General features: G+C 44.7%; 1 protein-coding gene across 1 annotated transcript in view; it reads right to left on the bottom strand.

The window, feature by feature from the left end:
* The window catches only part of LOC140411419 (uncharacterized), a 373458-nt gene that overhangs the window by 20962 nt on the left and 333482 nt on the right, over positions 1-19014 (bottom strand). The window contains exons 24-26 of the mRNA XM_072500526.1: positions 12141-12185; positions 1933-1977; positions 1770-1823 (exon numbers count right to left, since the gene is read on the bottom strand). Coding sequence (XP_072356627.1) covers positions 1770-1823; positions 1933-1977; positions 12141-12185 — 144 coding nt within the window. The remainder of the gene's footprint in view (positions 1-1769; positions 1824-1932; positions 1978-12140; positions 12186-19014) is intronic.

Here is a 19014-nt window from a genome sequence, read left to right as displayed (position 1 = left end):
TTCTCAGGACCCCCGGGCCGCGTGTTTCTTGGCGGAGAGCCGTTCACTAGCGTCAGATTCTCTACTCCCAGCACGTGTCAACAGGATTTCCCATTGAAGCTACTCCATGCTGTCGGGAAACCCGCTGGCAGGGGTGCGCTGCCGGCAGGAACAGAGAATCCCAACGGCCGGAGAATTCCGGCCTAGTTGTGATCTCACTGAATGGCAGAACGGACTCAAGGGAATAATCTCCTCCTGTTCCTTTAGAGGGGGGCTTTGGTATTTTTTTCCTGTGACCGCTTGAGAATGAAAGCTGACTGTTCATTTTTTCCTTTCTGCATCTGTCTTATGGTCATTTCCGTGTTGGCTTTAGTGAGACTACATTACCACAGAATGAATCAGAAATGCTCTCACGGAATCCTCCATGGGCAGAATTGCTGGGTACTTCGCCGGTCACAAGGTAATCAAACTCCACTCAACACTGACACGCCCGGGGATGGTTTCATCTGCTTCAGATGTCTGCAGGGCAGCCACTGGACCCATCGATACCAAAAAATAAGCTTGTCCACAGCACAGCACAGGAACAGGATCGAGAGGGGGTTCCTCGCCCAGAAACTGGTGAGGAATCAGAACTCACTCCCATAAGGAGTAGGTGAGGTGAATAGAATAGTTACCTTTCAGGCAAAGCTGAAGAAACACGAGGGGAGAAAGGAATAGAAGGATATATTGATGGGGTGAGTTCATGTAGGGTGTGAGGAGGTTAATGTGGAGCCTAAAGCTGGTACGGGGAAGTTGGGCCAAATGGCCTGAGGCCCTACTGTGCCTTGGGAATTGTTTTCATCAAGTCAAATGCATCATAAGACCATAAGACCATAAGGCATAGGTGCGGAAGTAAGGCCATTCGGCCCATCGAGTCCACTCCGCCATTCAATCATGGCTGATTTCAACTCCATTTACCCGCTCTCTCTCCATAGCCCTTAATTCCTCGAGAAATCAAGAATTTATCAACTTCTGTCTTAAAGACACTCAACGTCCTGGCCTCCACCGCCCTGTGGCAATTCTGTGGCAATGAATTCCACAGACCCACCACTCTCTGGCTGAAGAAATTTCTCCTCAGGATCGTGATTTGACAGACTGAAGCCGATCACTTTGATCACATTTTGTTTTGTCGCTTGTGCAAAGCTGATCTGTGACTTTCTGCCAAAAATTGATATTTACATTAATAATAATCTTCATTAGTGTCACAACTGGGCTTACATTAACACTGCAATGAAGTTACTGCGAAAATCCCCTAGGCGCCACATTCCGGCGCCTGTTCAGGTACACAGAGGGAGAATTCAGAATGTCCAATTCACCTAACAGCACGTCTTTCGGGACTTGGGGGAGGAAACCGGAGAACCCGGAGGAAACCCTCGCAGACAAGGGGAGAATGTGCAAACTCCGCACGGACAGTGACCCAGCGGGGAATCGAGCCTGGGTCTCTGGTGCTTTGAATCAACAGTACAAACCATTGTGCTACCGTGCCGCCTGTGTTGCAATGCTAGGAACACAATGGTATTCTTGTTGGGAAAATGTCGGCAGGGATTGTCAATAAATTGCTGCATCCAATTGCAACGTAACAAACACACATAATGGTGGAGATTTTCCGGCCCCCACACCAGTGAGCATCGCCACGGGTGAGATGGGAACTCTTGGAGGGCCCCGGGATGTGCCCGCGGCTGGCGGAGTCGGAAAATCCCAGGCAATCTCACGCTCATAAACAGGCAGAAAAAAAGTCTTGATATAAATACCTCTAAGCCTGGTCTTCCACTAAGTCCAGGAAGCCCCATCTCTCCCATTTCACCCTTGGAAAAGTGATTAAATTACAATCATCATTATCTAATCATGGTAAATTAGTAAGCTTTAAAATAAGCAAGACGAACAAAAATAGTCAGTTTCACAGTTCCATTCTACCTTTAGCCCAGGGTGTCCTTGAAGTCCTTTGTCTCCTTTAGGCCCCTGTAAGCAAATAAGCACAGGTGATGAGCATGAGATTCACCCATTTAAACGTCCAGTACCAAGTCAGACCTGAATTAGCTGAGTCTTGCAGTATTTTCTCTTTATATTTCAGATTTCCAGCATTCCCGGCATTTTCACAGAATCATAGAATCCCGAAAGTGCAGAAGGAGGCCATTCGGCCCATTGAGTTGCACTGACCCTCTGAAAGAGTACCCAAACTCACTGCCCCACCCTATTCCATTAACCCCTTAATCTAACCTACACACATTTGTGGACACTACGGGGCAATTAATCCACCTGCACAAATTTAGACTGTGGGAGGAAACCAGAGCACCCGGAGGAAACCCACACAGACACGGGGAGAATGTACAAACTCCACACTGACTGTGACCCAAGGCCTGAATTGAACCGGGGTCCTAACGCTATGAGGCAACACTGCCTCACTGTGCCTCCATGACACCCCATTTTGCTTTTGTTTTACTCACTTCTCTTCCTGGATTGCTCACCTCGAAGAAAATTCCACTTTTCTCTGCAATGGGATTTCTTGTTTGTCTCTTTATCTGATTCAGCCGGACTACCAGTGTGACATCAGCCATCTCAATCTCTACTCCGTCACTCACTCTAATCGATTTCCCTCTGGACTTGCAACACTCTGTTCTCTTGGGTCTAACTTTGGCGGCGTCATTCTGATGGAAGGTCACCAAGCTGAAATATCAACTCTGTTTCTCTCTCCATAGCTGCCTGCCTGATTCCACTGAGGTCTTTGTCTGACCCTCAAAGATTAGTGTGCCTCTCAGACCTTCCTTTGTGACAAATGTTATTGAGGTACTGAGGGCGGCATGGTGGCACAGTGGTTAGCGCTGCTGCCTCACAGCACCAAGGATCCGGGTTCAATTCCGGCATTGGGTGACTGTGTGGAGTTTGCACTTTCTCCCCGTGTCTGTGTCGGTTGACTACTTTCCTTCTGATTTGCCTCCCCCACAACCCATCATCTCCCCACAAGCCCACTGAGAAATATTTGGCACCCAATGGCAGCTTAGCACAGCAACTGGGCTAAAATTGATCTATACAATTCGACTTGTCTCTCCACAAAAGGGTACAGAGAAGATTCACCAGGATGTTGCCTGGGCTGGAGCATTTCAGCTATGAAGAGACTGGATAGGCCGGGGTTGTTCTTCTTCCAGAGAAGGCTGAGAGGGAACCTGATTGAGGTGTACAAAAGTATAAGAGACATAAACAGGGTAGATATGAAGAAATCTTTCTACTTTTCCTCTTATTAGAGGGGTCAATGACCACTGGGCGTGGGTTTAAGGTAAGGGGCAGGAGATTTAGAGGGGTTCTGAGGAAAACCTTTTCACCCAGAGGGTGGTGGGCCTCTGGAGCTCAGCCTGAAAGGGTGGTAGAGGCGGGAACCCTCACAACATTTAAGAAGCATTTAGATGAGCTTTTGAAACACCATAACATACAAGGCTATGGACCAGGTGCTGGAAAATGGGATGAGAGTAGATTGGTTTTTGATGGCCAGGCAGGCACGATGGGCTGAATGGCCTATTTCTGTGAATAAATAGGCATAGTAAAGTCATGAATTATAAATTCAGCAGGATGATGGCGAGAGTGTGAGGCATTATGCGAAGAAGAGGTTCCTGAGATAGTGAGACTATTTCTACTGGAGTAGAAAAGACTAAGAAAGAGCAAGTAAGGAACAAAGGAAATAGGAGCAGTTGGGGTTGGTTTAGCACACTGGGCTAAATCGCTGGCTTCTAAAGCAGACCAAGGCGGGCCAGCAGCATGGTTCAATTCCCGTACCAGCCTCCCCGAACAGGCGCCGGAATGTGGCGACTAGGGGCTTTTCACAGTAACTTCATTGAAGCCTACTTGTGACAATAAGCGATTTTCATTTCATTTCATTTTCATTTCAGTTGGCCATTCAGCCTGTCAAGTCGATCCTGACATCAAAGTAGATCATGGCTGATTAATTACTCCATACGACATTTTCCACCCCACCCCCATATTCCTTGACGTCAATACTAATCAGAAATCTATCGATCTCTGTCTTCAACATGCTCAATTTTTGAGCTTCCAAAGCCTCTCTGGGATAGAGAATGCCAAAGATTCTCCATCCTCTGAGGAAAAGAAATTCCTCATCACAGTCTTAAATGACATGCCCTTTATTCTGAAAGTGTGTCACTGGGCTCTAGAGTCACCAGCCAGGGGGAACATCCTATCTGTATCTACCCTGCCATTTATTTAGTTTTATAGAAGTTCCTAAAATTGTGGTGGGTTTTGACAGATTGAATAGGAAATGATTTGGATGAAAGAACTGGAAGCAGGAATTGAGGGCATTGTTGCAAAGTTTGCAGATGATACAAAGATATGTAGAGGGACAGGCTGTATTGAGGAAGCAGGGGGGCTGCAGTTGGCTAGGAGAGAGGGCAAGGAAGTGGCAAATGGAATAAAAAGTGTGAGGTTATGCACTTTGGTAGGAAGAAGAGAGGCATAGACTATTTTCTAAATGGGAAAATGTTTTGGAAATCAGAAGCACAAAGGGACTTAGGTGTTCTAGTCCAGGATTCTCTTAAGGTTAACATGCAGATCCAGTTGGTAGTGAGGAAGGCAAATGCAATATTAGCATTCATGTCGAGAGCAGGGATGTAATTCTGAGGCTGTATAAGACTCTGGTCAGACCCCATTTGGAGTATTGTGAGCAGTTTGGGGCTCCGTGTCTAAGGAAGGGTGTACTGGCCGTGAAGAGAGTCCAGAGGATGTTCACAAGAATGATCCCTGGAATGAAGGACTTGTCGTATGAGGAGTGGTTGAGGACTCTGGGTCTGTACTCGTTAAGAGTTTAGGAGGATGAGGGGGGATCTCATTGAAACTTACAGGATACTGAGAGGCCTGGATAGAGTGGACGTGGAGAGGATGTTTCCACTAGTAGGAGAAGCTAGAACCCGAGGGCACAGTCTCAGGCTGAAGGGATGATCCTTTAAAACAGAGATGAGGAGGAATTTCTTCAGCCCGAAGGTGGTGAATCTGTGGAACTCTTTACCGCAGAAGGCTGTGGAGGCCAAATCACTGAGTGTCTTTAAGACAGAGATAGATAGGTTCTTGATTAATAAGGGGATCAGAGGTTATGGGGAGAAGGCAGGAGAATGGGGATGAGAAAAATATCAGCCATGATTGAATGGCGGAGCAGACTCGATGGGCTGAATGGTCTAATTCTGCTCCTATGTCTTATGGTCGGATGGAAACAATTATTTCTTTTGGTTGGTATATGGGGACGAAGGATCATCAATGTAAAATAGTTTGTGAAGCGAGTGTGGAGAGATGCAAGGAGAAATTTCTTCATATAGAGGATTGCTGGACCATGTAATACGCGACACATGGTGATGCCGGAGACCACTGGATCTTTGAAGGGAGAATTGGAAAAATATTTGCAGCAGCAGGAAATGCAGGGTTCTGTGGAGATTGGATCAATTGGATTAGTTTTGGATTGCTCTATTATACGCAGTATGCTTTAAAAAAGTATCTTTGGTGTCATAAATCTGTAGCCTGTGTCATATATCTTAATTAGTTCTTAGCCTCGATATTCTGTTGGATTTATATCTGGGTGTTGGCATAAGTCCAACTAAATGCAAAATTCCTTTTGAAGTGCTATACTAGCTTCCTGCTTGTCCCATTTCCAGGATTTCCTGTCGAAGTAACGGACATAGAATGTCTCCGCCCAAATATTCAAATGATAAGCATATTTTCACAAATAGAATCCTGGACTGAGGGAACACGGAATAAGGCTGCTCATTGGAAGCAGTTCAGAGAAGGTTTACTGGACTAATACCCGGAATGGGTGGGATATTTTATCAGGAAAGGCTAGACAGGCTAGGCTTGCATCCGCTGAAGTTTAGAAGAGTTTGAGGCGACTTGATGGAAACATAGAAGATCCTGAAGGATACTGACAGGGTGAGGAGGATGTTTCCTCTTTTGGGATAATCTCCAACTAGGGGTCACTGTTTAAAAATAAGAGGTTGCCCATTTAAGAGAGGGTCGAGGGGAAATGTTTTCTCTCAGAGGGACGTGATTCTCTGGAACACTCTTCCTCAAAAGGCAGTGGAAGCAGAATCTTTGAATATTAAAAAAAAAATTAATTTAGCATATCCAATTCAGTTTTTCTAATTAAGGGTCAATTTAGCATAGCCAATCCACCCAGCCTGCACATCGTTGGGTTGTGGGGCTAAACCCACGCAAACACAGGGAGAATGTGCAAACGCCACATGGACAGTGATCCAGAGCCGGGATCGAACCTGGGACCTTGGCGCCATGAGGCAGCAGGGCTAACCCACTGCGCCACTGTGCTGCCCTCATCTTTGAACATTTTTAAGGCAGAGGTGGATAGATTCTTCATTAACAAGGGCTGAAAGGTTATCAGGGATGGTCAGAAATGTGGGGTTGTGGTTCCAATCAGATCAGCCATGATCTTATTGAATGTCAGAACAGATTTGAGTGGCTGAGTGGCCTTCTCCTGCTCCTAATTTGTATGTTTAGATCTTCGGATTCAGTCCATCGAGCCTGTGCCTGGGGTATCTAGTTACTCGCACTCCCCTGTTCTTCACTAATAGTCCTGCAAATGTTTCTCCTTCAGATATTTCAAGTTAGACATGATATGAAGGCATTAGAGAGGGTACATATTTTTTTGTTAATGAGAATTTTGCCAGGGATAAGGAACTTCAGTTCTGTCAATAGATTGGAGAAGCTGGGGCTATTCTCCTTGGAGACTAATAATAATAATAATACCTTTTATTGTCACAAATATGCAGTTACCGTGAAAAGCCCCTAATTGCCACATTCCGGCGCCTGGTCGGGTACAGGGAGGGAGAATTCGGAATGTTCAATTCACCTAACAGCACGTCTTTTGGGACCTGTGGGAGGAAACCGGAGCACCCGGAGGAAACCCATGCAGGCACAGAACGTGCAGACTCCGCAAAGTCAGTGACCCAAGCCAGGAATCGAACATGGGACCCTGTGAAGTAACAGTACTAACCACTGTGCTGCCGTGCCGCCCATGGGTATGGGCCAGGATATCAGGGGGAACTCCCCTGCTACAGAGTAGAGCCATGGGATCATTCATGTCCACCCGGGGTTCAGTTTGATTACCTAATCCAATAATGTCTGTGTTTCTGGAGAGGTGCTGACAATTCTCTTGATCTCAATCGCCCTATTCTATCTCTTCAGGCAGTTCCAGATGAGCAAAGAACAAAGTTCAACAGAAAGCTAGTTTGAACAAAGTGAAAATTCTTGCTGAAGTCTTGGTTTCAGGTCACTGAACTGGCGGCGACAGAGCTAATGACTGACTGACAGTGTTGAGGATGCTATGTTGCCAGGGTTTTGATTGCTAGCTGGCAGTCTGACAGCAGCCAGAAACAGGAGATCTGGCAGCATTCCAAGCTGAGGGACTTGCCAGCAAAGATCAGTGAATAAATATCCCTCCAAATGTTTATTGTTGACTAACTTCAAAATCTAAAAGGAATGTTCCTTGTAGTAAAATCTCTAGGCAGTGTTTGTATTAATTTTGGATTTTTGCCTCAAGGTGAAGGTGGGGAATTAAGTAATTAAATATAAAAAGCTGATAAAGTAGGTTGGTAAAAACTATTTTCCTTGAGCTGTTCGTAAATAAGTTTGGAGATCAGAAATTGGATAATCATTTCAGATCAGAACAATCCGCAGTAACTATAGACACTCAAATCAGTCAGTCAAACTGATTAAATTCTTATTTATTACATTATTTTATCTTTAGAAAATCTTGCTATTCTTCTTCCAGAAAAGAAAGAATTACATTGAACATTAACATCATTGAATCAAAGGATATTTGCAGCTCAGAAGCAGGCCATTCGCATCATCAAGCCAGTTCTAGCTTCCATATCCTCCTCTAGTATACCTACATTTTCAGATTCATTTTATCATTAGTCAAAGAGATCTAGGAGTACATGTCCACAGGTCACTGAAAGGGGCAACACAGGTGGAGAAGGTAGTCAAGAAGGCATACGGCATGCTTGCCTTCATTGGCCGGGGCATTGAGTATAAGAATTGGCAAGTCATGTTGCAGCTGTATAGAACCTTAGTTAGGCCACACTTGGAGTATAGTGTTCAATTCTGGTCGCCACACTACCAGAAGGATGTGGAGGCTTTAGAGAGGGTGCAGAAGAGATTTACCAGAATGTTGCCTGGTATGGAGGGCATTAGCTATGAGGAGCGGTTGAATAAACTCGGTTTGTTCTCACTGGAACGAAGGAGGTTGAGGGGCGACCTGATAGAGGTCTACAAAATTATGAGGGGCATAGACAGAGTGGATAGTCAGAGGCTTTTCCCCGGGGTAGAGGAGTCAATTACTAGGGGGCATAGGTTTAAGGTGAGAGGGGCAAGGTTTAGAGTAGATGTACGAGGCAAGTTTTTTACACAGAGGGTAGTGGGTGCCTGGAACTCGTTACCGGAGGAGGTGGTGGAAGCAGGGACGATAGTGACATTTAAGGGGCATCTTGACAAATACATTAATAGGATGGGAATAGAGGGATACGGACCCAGGAAGTGTAGAAGAGTGTAGTTTAGTCAGGCAGCATGGTCGGCACGGGCTTGGAGGGCCGAAGGGCCCGTTCCTGGGCTGACATTTCTTTGTTCTTTGTTTTATCATCGTGCAGAAGGAGGCCATTTGGCCCATCGGGTCTGCACCAAACCTCTGAAAGAGCAGCCTACCAAGGCCCACTCCCCCACCTTATCCCCGTAACCCTACCGAACCTTTTGGACACTATGGGCAATTTAGCATGGACAATCCACCTAACCTGCACATCTTTGGACTGTGGGAGGAAACCGGAGCACCTGGAGGAAACCCATGCAGTCACGGGGAGAATGAGCAAATTTCACAGGGTGGAATTGAACCTGAGTCCCTGACGCTGTGAGGTGGCAGTGCCAACCATTGTGCCATGTAGATTTTTTAATTTATCCTTTCATTGGATGTGAGCCTTGCTGACAATGCAAGCATTTGTTGCCCATCTCCAATTGCCCTAGTACTGAGTGACTTGCTCGACCATTTCAGAGGGTGGTTGAGCCAACCACATTGCTGTGGACCTGGGGGTCACATGTAAGCCAGGCCGGCTAAGGATGGCAAATTTACTTCCCTAAAAGACACCAGTGAGCCAAATGTTTTTTTTTGCGACAATTGATAGTTGGACGGTGGCCATTACTGAGACTAGCTTTTCAATTCCAGGTTTTTTAAAAATTGAATTTAAATTCCGGCAGAAATCATTGTGGGATTCGCCTGGGCCTCTGGATTACTAGACCAGTGATGTTTCCTTTAGGCCATGTATTCCTCCTCATTCCTCAAGGTGATCCTATCCACTATTTAACTACATTTTTACTTTCTGTATGCTTATTAATGTCATTATTAGTTCACCATAGATTGCTTGGTCATCTCAACATTTTCCAATATTTATTTTTAATCTCCTTCTTCTATGCTGCTATTGTATTTCCCATGATTGCCTCTATACTGCTAGCCCTAATTTCAAGTTCGCCTTTAGTTTTAAATTCTCTGCTATTCCACCAGTCCACTGTTCGGTATGCTCTCTTTTCACATGAAACCACCCACCTCATATTTGAAGGTTTGCCAATATTTGCTAATGTTCCGCTGGTCAGAATTTAGGACATGGGAGACCATTCAACCCATCTGGTCCAGGTGGGTTCACTGTAGAGCAATCCAATTAATCCCATTCCCCCGTTCTATCCCCATAGCCCTGCAAATTTCTTTCTTTCAAGTGGCCATCCAATTTCCTTTCAAAATCATTGATCGTCTCCACTTGCATCACCCTTGTGGGCAATGGCGCTCCAAGTCATTCCCTGTGACTGGGGAAAAAGGCTCTTCCCTACATTTCCCTATATCTCTTGCCCAAAACCTTAATTGTACGGAGACTAGCTTTTCAATTCCGGGTTTTAAAAAAAATTAAATTTAAATTCCGGCAGAAACCTTTGTGGGATTCGGACCCAGAGCATTAGCCCAGAGGATTGGATTACTAGACCAGCGATGTTGCCTCTACACCAGCATCCTTAATTATAGTACTTCTACCATCAAGTAATAGGTACCGCTTTTCCTTGCCCACCTGTCATAACTTTGACTAAAATCAGAAAATGTTGGAGATGCTCAGCAGCACAGGCAGCATCTGCGGAGAGAGAAACCAGAGCAAAAGGCCTGAATTTCCACACAGATGGAGAGCTCCCCACCTTAATGAAAATGGTGGTGGAGTCCCAGATCTGGAAGTCCTACCTCCAAATTGGCCTCCACCATATTCGCAGGGTACAGAAGAGGATGGGTTCTAATTCATATATTTCTACTGCACATGTTATAGTTCAACTGCCTCAGTCAAATCTGGTTTTGGCTATTTATATGTCTAAAATATGATGTTTGCACTTGAAACTAGATAGGGGAAGGTCTAAAGCTGCTGGAGTGCTTTGTAGAGGCAGGGTACCCTTTTGGATAAGGACCTGGGACACCTTTGGGAAATTGTAGGTGCCATTTGGGAATAGTAAGGTGCCCTCTGGGATAGGTAAAATTCAACATGAATGTGCGTAAAAGTGCATAAATTCATTGGAACTGTCAAGAGAATTGTCAAGCTGCCAAGAGCTTTAAATCTCCTGCCCTTTAACTTAAAAACATAGTCTGTAGGTTTAAAAATTCAATACCTGCTACTTCACTATATCTGATGACTTACACCCAAGGGTTATCATTACAGTATTAATGCTACATGACTGATCTTAATAATCTTTCATTATCAGATGGGGTGCCTGTCAGTTCAGTTTGATGATAGTTGCTAAATGTGAAGTTATATACTTTGGTGTGCTAAACAGAAAGGAAGAGTATTAATTAAATGGTAATATATTGGGAAGTGTGGATTTACAAAGGGATGTGTGTGTTCTTGTATACCAGTCAATGGAAGGGGAGAGGCAGGTGCAGCAAGCAATTAAGAAGGCAAATATATGTTGGCCTTCATTACTCAGTTATACAGGGCCTTGGTGAACTCACACCTGGAGTACTGCATGCAGTTTTGGTCTCCCTACCTAAGAAAGGAGATGCTTGCCATAGAGGGAGTGCTACAGAACTTCCCTCGGCTGATACCGGGGTTGGCAGGACTATCCTATGAGGAGAGATTGGTTCGACTGGGCCTGTATTCACTAGAGTTTAGAAGGATGAGAGGAGATCGGAGTGAAATGTATAAAGTTCTAACAGAGCTAGATAGACTAGACACAGGGAAGATGTTTTCCCTGGTTGGAGAATTGAGGAGGAGGAGACACAGAATAAGGGATAGGCCATTTAGGATTGAGATGAGAAAAATCTTCTTCACTCAAAAGGTAGTGGAATTCTCTACCAAAAAGGGCTGTGGAAGCCAAGTCATTGAACACCTTCAAGAAAGAGATTATCTTTCAGATCTTAATGGCATCAAGAGATGGGGAGAAAGCGGGAATATGGCATTGAGGTCGAGGATCAGCCATGATCATATGAAATAGCGGAGCAGGCTCTAAAGGCCAAATAGCCTACTCCGGCTCCTAGTTCCAATGCTTCTATGAGTAGGATTCATGGACAGCTCTCTCAGAGAACTGGTACAAGGATGGGCTGAATGGCCTCCTTCTGAGCTATAAGATTTTTTAAAAATTTGTTCTTGGTATGTGGATGTCGCTTGCTGGGCCAGCATTTGTTGCCCATCCCTAATTGCTCCTGAACGGAGTGGTTTGCTCGGCCATTTCAGTGGGGGTGGGGGTGGTTAAGAGCCAACTGCAATGCTGTGTGGGTCTGGAGTCACACGTAGGCCAGACTGGGTAAGGATGGCAGATTTCCTTCCCTGAAGGAAGGGATGTCCTGAAGGACATTAGTTTTTATGGCAATCAGCAATGGTTTAATTGTCATCATTAGACTTTTAATCCCAGATTTTTTTATTGAATTCAAATTTCACCTTCTGCTGTTTCACCTTCTGGGATTCGAACCAAGGGCCACAGAGCATTAATCTGGTCTCTGGTTCATTAGTCCAGCGACAATACCACTATGCCACCGCCTCCCCTTTACGACTACCAAACAGCATGATTGTCATTGACTATGAGAACGCTTATTTTTTTATATATCAACACAACATACACACCGGATCTCCATGTTCTCCCTTGTCTCCTTTATCGCCAGCTTCACCCTTTTAAGAAAAAAAGAAAATTGATTTACATCATGGGCACAACCCGCATGGTGGGCAGGACAATCAGCCTGGAACTGAAAGGGAGAATGCACTTCGCAATGGAGCAACCCTCTGTTCACAAGCCAAGTAAACGAAGAAAGAATAAAACTATTATCACACCCTCACCTTTGCATGTGCACTTTAAGTGCTCCCTTCAAATCGCAGTCCTATTCTTAAACACGTTATTTAAATAATTTCCCCGTAAAGTGATACAAGCGTAAAAAAAAGACCCTATAATTATAGGGCTTAATATAGGCACCAAACGCACAAAAATACTCCAGGCTGTTAATGATATAAAGAGTCCAGCTTAGCACCTCGTTATTACAGAATAATGATGGACAAACATGCTCTCAGTGACTTACTGGTGCTGGGAATTGGATCTACCGACTGCTTGATGTCTGATTTACTACAGGCAGAGTCAATCATTTTAAACTGATGGGACCCTTATGATAGTCATTAGTTTTACCATTAAACCAGCAGGAAGGAGAGGGCAGAAGATCCAACACGACCGCGAATGTTTCTATTTTAACATCAATGTGAAGCATGGCAGCATAGTTGCAGAATCAGATACTGCTCTGAATGCATTTTAGGGTTCTCAAAGGGTTGTGAATCTGTGGAATTCACTGCCCCGGAGTGCGGTGGATGCCGGACAGTGAGTAAATCTGAGGAGATCGACAGATTTTTAATTAGTAATGGGTTGCGGGTTATGGAGAATGGGCAGGAAAGTGGAGTTGAGGCCGAGATGAGATCAGCCATGTTCATATTGAATGGCGGAGCGGGCTTGAGAGGCTAAATTGCCTCCTCCTCCTGCTCCTCGTTCTTATGTTTTTATGCAACAAAACCAACTTGCATGTTAGTAACGTCGCCCATCTTCAAACCTGCCTCAGTCCAACTGCTGTTGAAACCTTCATCCATTTGTTACCTCCAGACTCAACTATTCCAATTATCTTCGAGTCAATGCTCCCTATCTTTTTCAGCTTTCAGTAAAACTGAGTTTGTCCAAAATGGTGTTGTCCAGGCATCAACTTGGATCAACCTTTGTTCGCCCATCACCCCTGTGCTCATCGACCTCCTGGTCTGGCAACTATCAATTTTAAATTTCTCATCCTCATTTTCGAATCCCTTGCCCTTCCATATCTGTGCAACCATCCCCAGCTCCATAAAACTCAGAGGCGTCTACATTCCTCCAACTCCAGTCTTTTATGCATCATCCACTTCCTTCGTCTCACTGTTGGTAATTCTGCCTTCAAACTATACATGTTTCAAGCTCTGGATTTCTCTTCCTCCACCTCTCTTGCTCCTTCTTTAAGACCAAGGGTGAGATTTTCTGGCTGTCCTCGCCAGTGGAATCGCCCAGTCCCTTTTGACAATGACAGACGGGAAGATCCCGCTGGTGGTCAATGGTGCACCATCTCCACTGCCGCGGGCGTGGGGGTGGTGCGGGGGGATGCGTTTAATGTAGAAAATTCCAGCCCAAGCTTTTGTTCACCTGTTTTGTTCTTCTTTAGCCTGCTGTGAAATATCTTGGCATGCTTTAAAATGCAGATGACACAAATATAGGTGGGACAGTAAGTTGCAATGAGGAAATAAGAACCTTACAAATGGATATGGATAGGTTAGGAGAGTGAGCCAAAATGTGACAGATGGAGTTTAATGTGGATAAGTGTGAGGTCATGCATCTTGGTCGAAAAAATGGAAAGGTAACTTATTATCTACATGGGGAGAGACTTTGGGGTGCCCCAATGCAGAGGGACCTGGGTGTCCTCGTGCATGAGCCACAGAAAACGAGCATGCAGGTGCAGCAGATAATAAGGAAAGCAAATGGAATGTTGGCATTTGTAGCAAAAGGAATTGAGTATAAAGGTAAGGAAGTGTTGTTGCAACAATATACAAGGCATTGGTAAGACCGCACCTGGAGTATTGTGCACAGTTTTGGTCCCCTTATTTGAGGAAAGATGAAGTGGCATTGGAGGCAGTTCAGAGGAGGTTCATGAGATTGATTCCAGAGATGTGGCGTTTGTCGTATGAGGAGAGATCGAACAGTTTAGGCCGATACTCTCTGGAGTTTAGAAGAATGAGGGGACATCAAATCGAGGTATACAAGATGCTAAAAGGTACGGATAAAGTAGACGTGGAGCTGGTGCTTCCTCTTGTGGGGCATTCTAAAATGAGAGGTCATAATCTTAAAAAAGAGGTGGCAAATTTAAAACAGATTTGAGGAGAAACTACTTCTCCCAAAAGGATTGTGAATCTGTGGAATTCGCTATCCCAAAGTGCTGTGGATGCAGGGATAGTGAGTAAATTTAAGGAGGAGTTAGACAGATTGGTAATGGGTTGAAGGGTTATGGAGAATGGGCATGACGGTGGGTTTGAGACCATGATGGGATCAGCTATGATCAAAAAGAACAAAGAACAAAGAAAAGTACAGCACAGAAACAGGCCCTTTGGCCCTCCAAGCCCGTGCCGACCATGCTGCCCGACTAAACTACAATCTTCTACACTTCCTGGGTCCGTATCCCTCTATTCCCATCCTATTCATGTATTTGTCAAGATGCCCCTTAAATGTCACTATCGTCCCTGCTTCCATCACCTCCTCTGGCAGCGAGTTCCTGGCACCCACTACCCTCTGTGTAAAAAACTTGCCTCGTACATCTACTCTAAACCTTGCCCCTCGCACCTTAAACCTATGCCCCCTAGTAATTGACCCCTCTACCCTGGGGAAAAGCCTCTGACTATCCACTCTGTCTATGCCTCTCATAATTTTGTAGACCTCTATCAGATCGCCCCTCAACCTCCGTCGTTCCAGTGAGAACAAACCGAGTTTATTCAACCGCTCCTCATAGCTAATGCCCTCCATACCAAGCAGCATTCAGGTAAATTTCTTCTGCACCCTCTCTAAAGCCTCCACATCCTTCTGTCGTGTGGCGACCAGAATTGAACACTATACTCCAAGTGTGGCCTAACTAAGGTTCTATACAGCTGCAACATGACTTGCCAATTCTTATACTCAATGCCCCGGCCAATGAAGGCAAGTATGCCGTATGCCTTCTTGACTACCTTCTCCACCTGTGTTGCCCCTTTCAGTGACCTGTGGACCTGTACTCCTAGATCTCTCTGACTTTCAATACTCTTGAGGGTTCTACCATTCACTGTATATTCCCTACCTGCATTAGACCTTCCAAAATACATTACCTCACATTTGTCTGGATTAAACTCCATCTGCCATCTCTCCGCCCAAGTCTCCAAACAATCTAAATCCTGCTGTATCCTCTGACAGTCCTCATCGCTATCAACAATTCCACCAACCTTTGTGTCGTCTGCAAACTTACTAATCAGGCCAGTTACATTTTCTTCCAAATCATTTATATATACTACAAACAGCAAAGGTCCCAGCACTGATCCCTGCGGAACACCACTAGTCACAGCCCTCCAATTAGAAAAGCATCCTTCCATTGCTATTCTCTGCCTTCTATGACCTAGCCAGTTCTGTATCCACCTTGCCAGCTCACCCCTGATCCCGTGTGACTTCACCTTTTGTATTAGTCTACCACGAGGGATCTTGTCAAAGGCATTACTGAAGTCCATATACACAACATCCACTGCCTTACCTGCATCAATCATCTTTGTAGCCTCGTCGAAAAACTCTATCAAGTTAGTGAGACACGACCTCCCCTTCACAAAACCATGCTGCCTCTCACTAATACGTCCATTTGCTTCCAAATGGGAGTAGATCCTGTCTCGAAGAATTTTCTCCAATAATTTCCCTATCACTGACGTAAGGCTCACCGGCCTGTAGTTCCCTGGATTATCCTTGCTCCCCTTCTTAAACAAAGGAACAACATTGGCTATTTTCCAGTCCTTCGGGACATCACCTGAAGACAGTGAAGATCCAAAGATTTCTGTCAAGGCCTGAGCAATTTCCTCTCTAGCCTCCTTCAGTATTCTGGGGTAGATCCCATCAGGCCCTGGGGACTTATCTACCATAATATTTTTCAAGACGCCCAACACCTCGTCTTTTTGGATCTCAATGTGACCCAGGCTATCTACACACCCTTCTCCAGGCTCAACATCCACCAATTCCTTCTCTTTGGTGAATCACATTGAAGGTGTTTAGGCTCGGGAGGCTAAATTATCTACTCCTGCTCCTAGGCCATGTGTTCTAGGGAAGAGATGCTCTGGCTGATTTCGCAATCCAGCTCTTGGCTTTAACATTGTAGGTAACAGATGAGGAACATATCAGCCATGATAGAATGGTGGAGCAGACTCCTGCTCCTATAACTTATATAAATGTAAGATTTAGTTGGAAAGTGACGCAGCGTTCTATCTTCTACAGGAGGCCATAGACCTGATAATGTGTGAAGTGCAACTCCGGTGGGCAATTAATAAGTGTTTGGGTGATCCAGTCATCCTTTTGGCTCTTAATAAACTTGCTGAGGACTTCATTAATAGAATTAGATGGTGGACATTTAAACCATCCTTACGAAAGAATTATTTAGGCAGCAGAACTCTGCAGATATGTGCACGCATATTTACCCCCTCTCTAAATTGCAGCCTCATTCAAGGTGAGGTACATCTCTCAGTACAAGCGGCTTTGCTCTCGCAATCCACAAATACTGCAAATTTGGTCTTTCAGACAATCAGGGAAGTAAATGTCTGATTAGCCAATTCCCCAGTTGTCACCCCAGTTCCCCATGGGCACCGACTGACCCTGTGTGCAGAGGCCTGCTGTATTATAGGAGAGACTTAAATCAGCCATCAATAAACTGTGGTTTGCCATGTCACAGCGCCAATTGAATAATCACAAGATGTCACAGTAATTCAGTGCTGTGACCCTAATTGGTTCAGTAATTGCTTACACTGTTCCTGATTGGTTGAGCCATTTTAAAATTCATTCCTGCCATGTGGGTGTTGGTTAGGCCAGCATTCATTGCCCGTCCCTAATTGCTCTTCAGAAGGTGGTGTCTGCACCAGCTCTCCAAACAAGCATCATGACTTAGTGCCATTCCCGTCTTTTTCCCCAATACAACTGCATATTGTTTCTATTCAAATAATCATCTAATGCCCCCTTGAATGTCTCAATTGAACCTACCACCACCGCTCTTCCACGCAGTGTAGTCCAGACCCGAACCACCCGTTGTGCGAATTTTTTTTCCCCCTCACATCACATTTGCTTTTTTTGTTAATCACTTTAAATCTGTGACCTTTTGTTTTTGATCCTTTTATGAGTGGTAATAGCTTCTCCTTATCTACTTTGTCCAACTCCCTCATGATTTTAAACATCTCTATCAAATCTCCTCTTAGCCTTCTTCTTTCCCAGGGGAACAGTTCCAACTTCTCCAATCTATCCTCACATCTGAAGTTTCTTACCCCTGAAACCATTCTTGTAAACCTCTTCTGCACTCTCTCCAATGTGTTCACATCCTTCCTACAGTGTGGCACGGGGATCTGTACACAATATTCCAGCTGAGGTCCAACTAGTGTCTTGATAAGTTCAGCATAATCTCCTTTCTCTTGTACTCTATGTCCCTATTAACAAAGCCCAGGATACTATTTGCTTTATTAACTGGTTTCTCCACCTGACCTGCCACCTTCATTAGTCTATGCACATTTACATCCAGGTCCCTCAGCTCCTGCATCCCTTTCTGAATTTTACCCCTCATTTTGTATTGCCTCTCCATGTCTTCCTCCAAAAATGCATCACCTCACACTTCTCCACATTGAACTTCATCCTCCACCTAACTGCCCATTCTACTAATTTGTCTATGACCTTTTGAACTTCTACATTGTCCTCTTCACAGTTTAATTCCACATTTTGTATCATCTGCAAACTCTGAAATTGTCCCCTGCATGCCAAGATCTAGATCTTGAATATATATCAGGAGAAGCAAGGGTTGCCAACCCCTGGGGAATGCCACCCCAAACTTTCCTCCAGCATGGAAAATATCCACTGAACATTACTTTGCTTCAATTATCCAGCCAATTTTGTGTCCAAGTTGCTACTGTCCCATTTATTCTATGAGCTCTGACTTTTCTAAAGTCTGTTGTGTATAACTGCATCGAATGCCTCCTCAAAGTCCATGTGCACCACATCAACAACATTACCCTCATCAGCTATTTCTGATACCTCTTCCAAAAACTCCAGCATGTTAGTTGAACATGATTTCTCCTTTAGAAATCCATGTTGGCTCTTAATCAACCCACATTTTTCCATATGACTATTAATTTTGCACTGTTTAATTGTTTCTAGAAGTTTTCCCACCACTAATGTTAAACTGACTGGTCTGTAATTGCTGGAACTATCCTTACAATCATTTTTGAACAAGGGCGTAACGTTTTAAATTCTCCAGCCCTTTGGGTACCTCCCCTGAATCGAGAGAAGACTGGAAGATTGCAGTCAGCCAGCACCCCTGTAATTTCCATTCTCACCTCTTTCAATATCCTTGGATGCATCTCATCCAGTCCTGGTGCCATGTTAACTTTCATTCCTGACAGTCTATTCAGCACTTCCACCTTATCAAGAGAATGCTGACAAACAAAATTGGTGGAAGTGGAGATGCAAGAGGTAATAGATGGGGTGAAAATTGATAGAAAGGAGCGACTGGAAAAGCTGGCTGTACTTAAGAGTGGATAGGTTGCCTGGTCCAGATGGCTTACATCCCAGGTTGCTAAAGGAAGCAGGGCGGACATAAGAGAAGATCATCCGATCTTCTCTAACTACAGGGGAGATGCCAGAAAATTGAAGAGTAGCAATTGTGACGTGATTATTCAAAAAAAAGGATGCAAAGACATT

Source organism: Scyliorhinus torazame, chromosome 4 (genome assembly GCF_047496885.1).
Source record: "Scyliorhinus torazame isolate Kashiwa2021f chromosome 4, sScyTor2.1, whole genome shotgun sequence".
Taxonomy (NCBI): Eukaryota; Metazoa; Chordata; class Chondrichthyes; order Carcharhiniformes; family Scyliorhinidae; genus Scyliorhinus; species Scyliorhinus torazame.
Note: the sequence above shows the minus strand (reverse complement) of the source record. Positions and strands in the feature narration are given on the sequence as shown.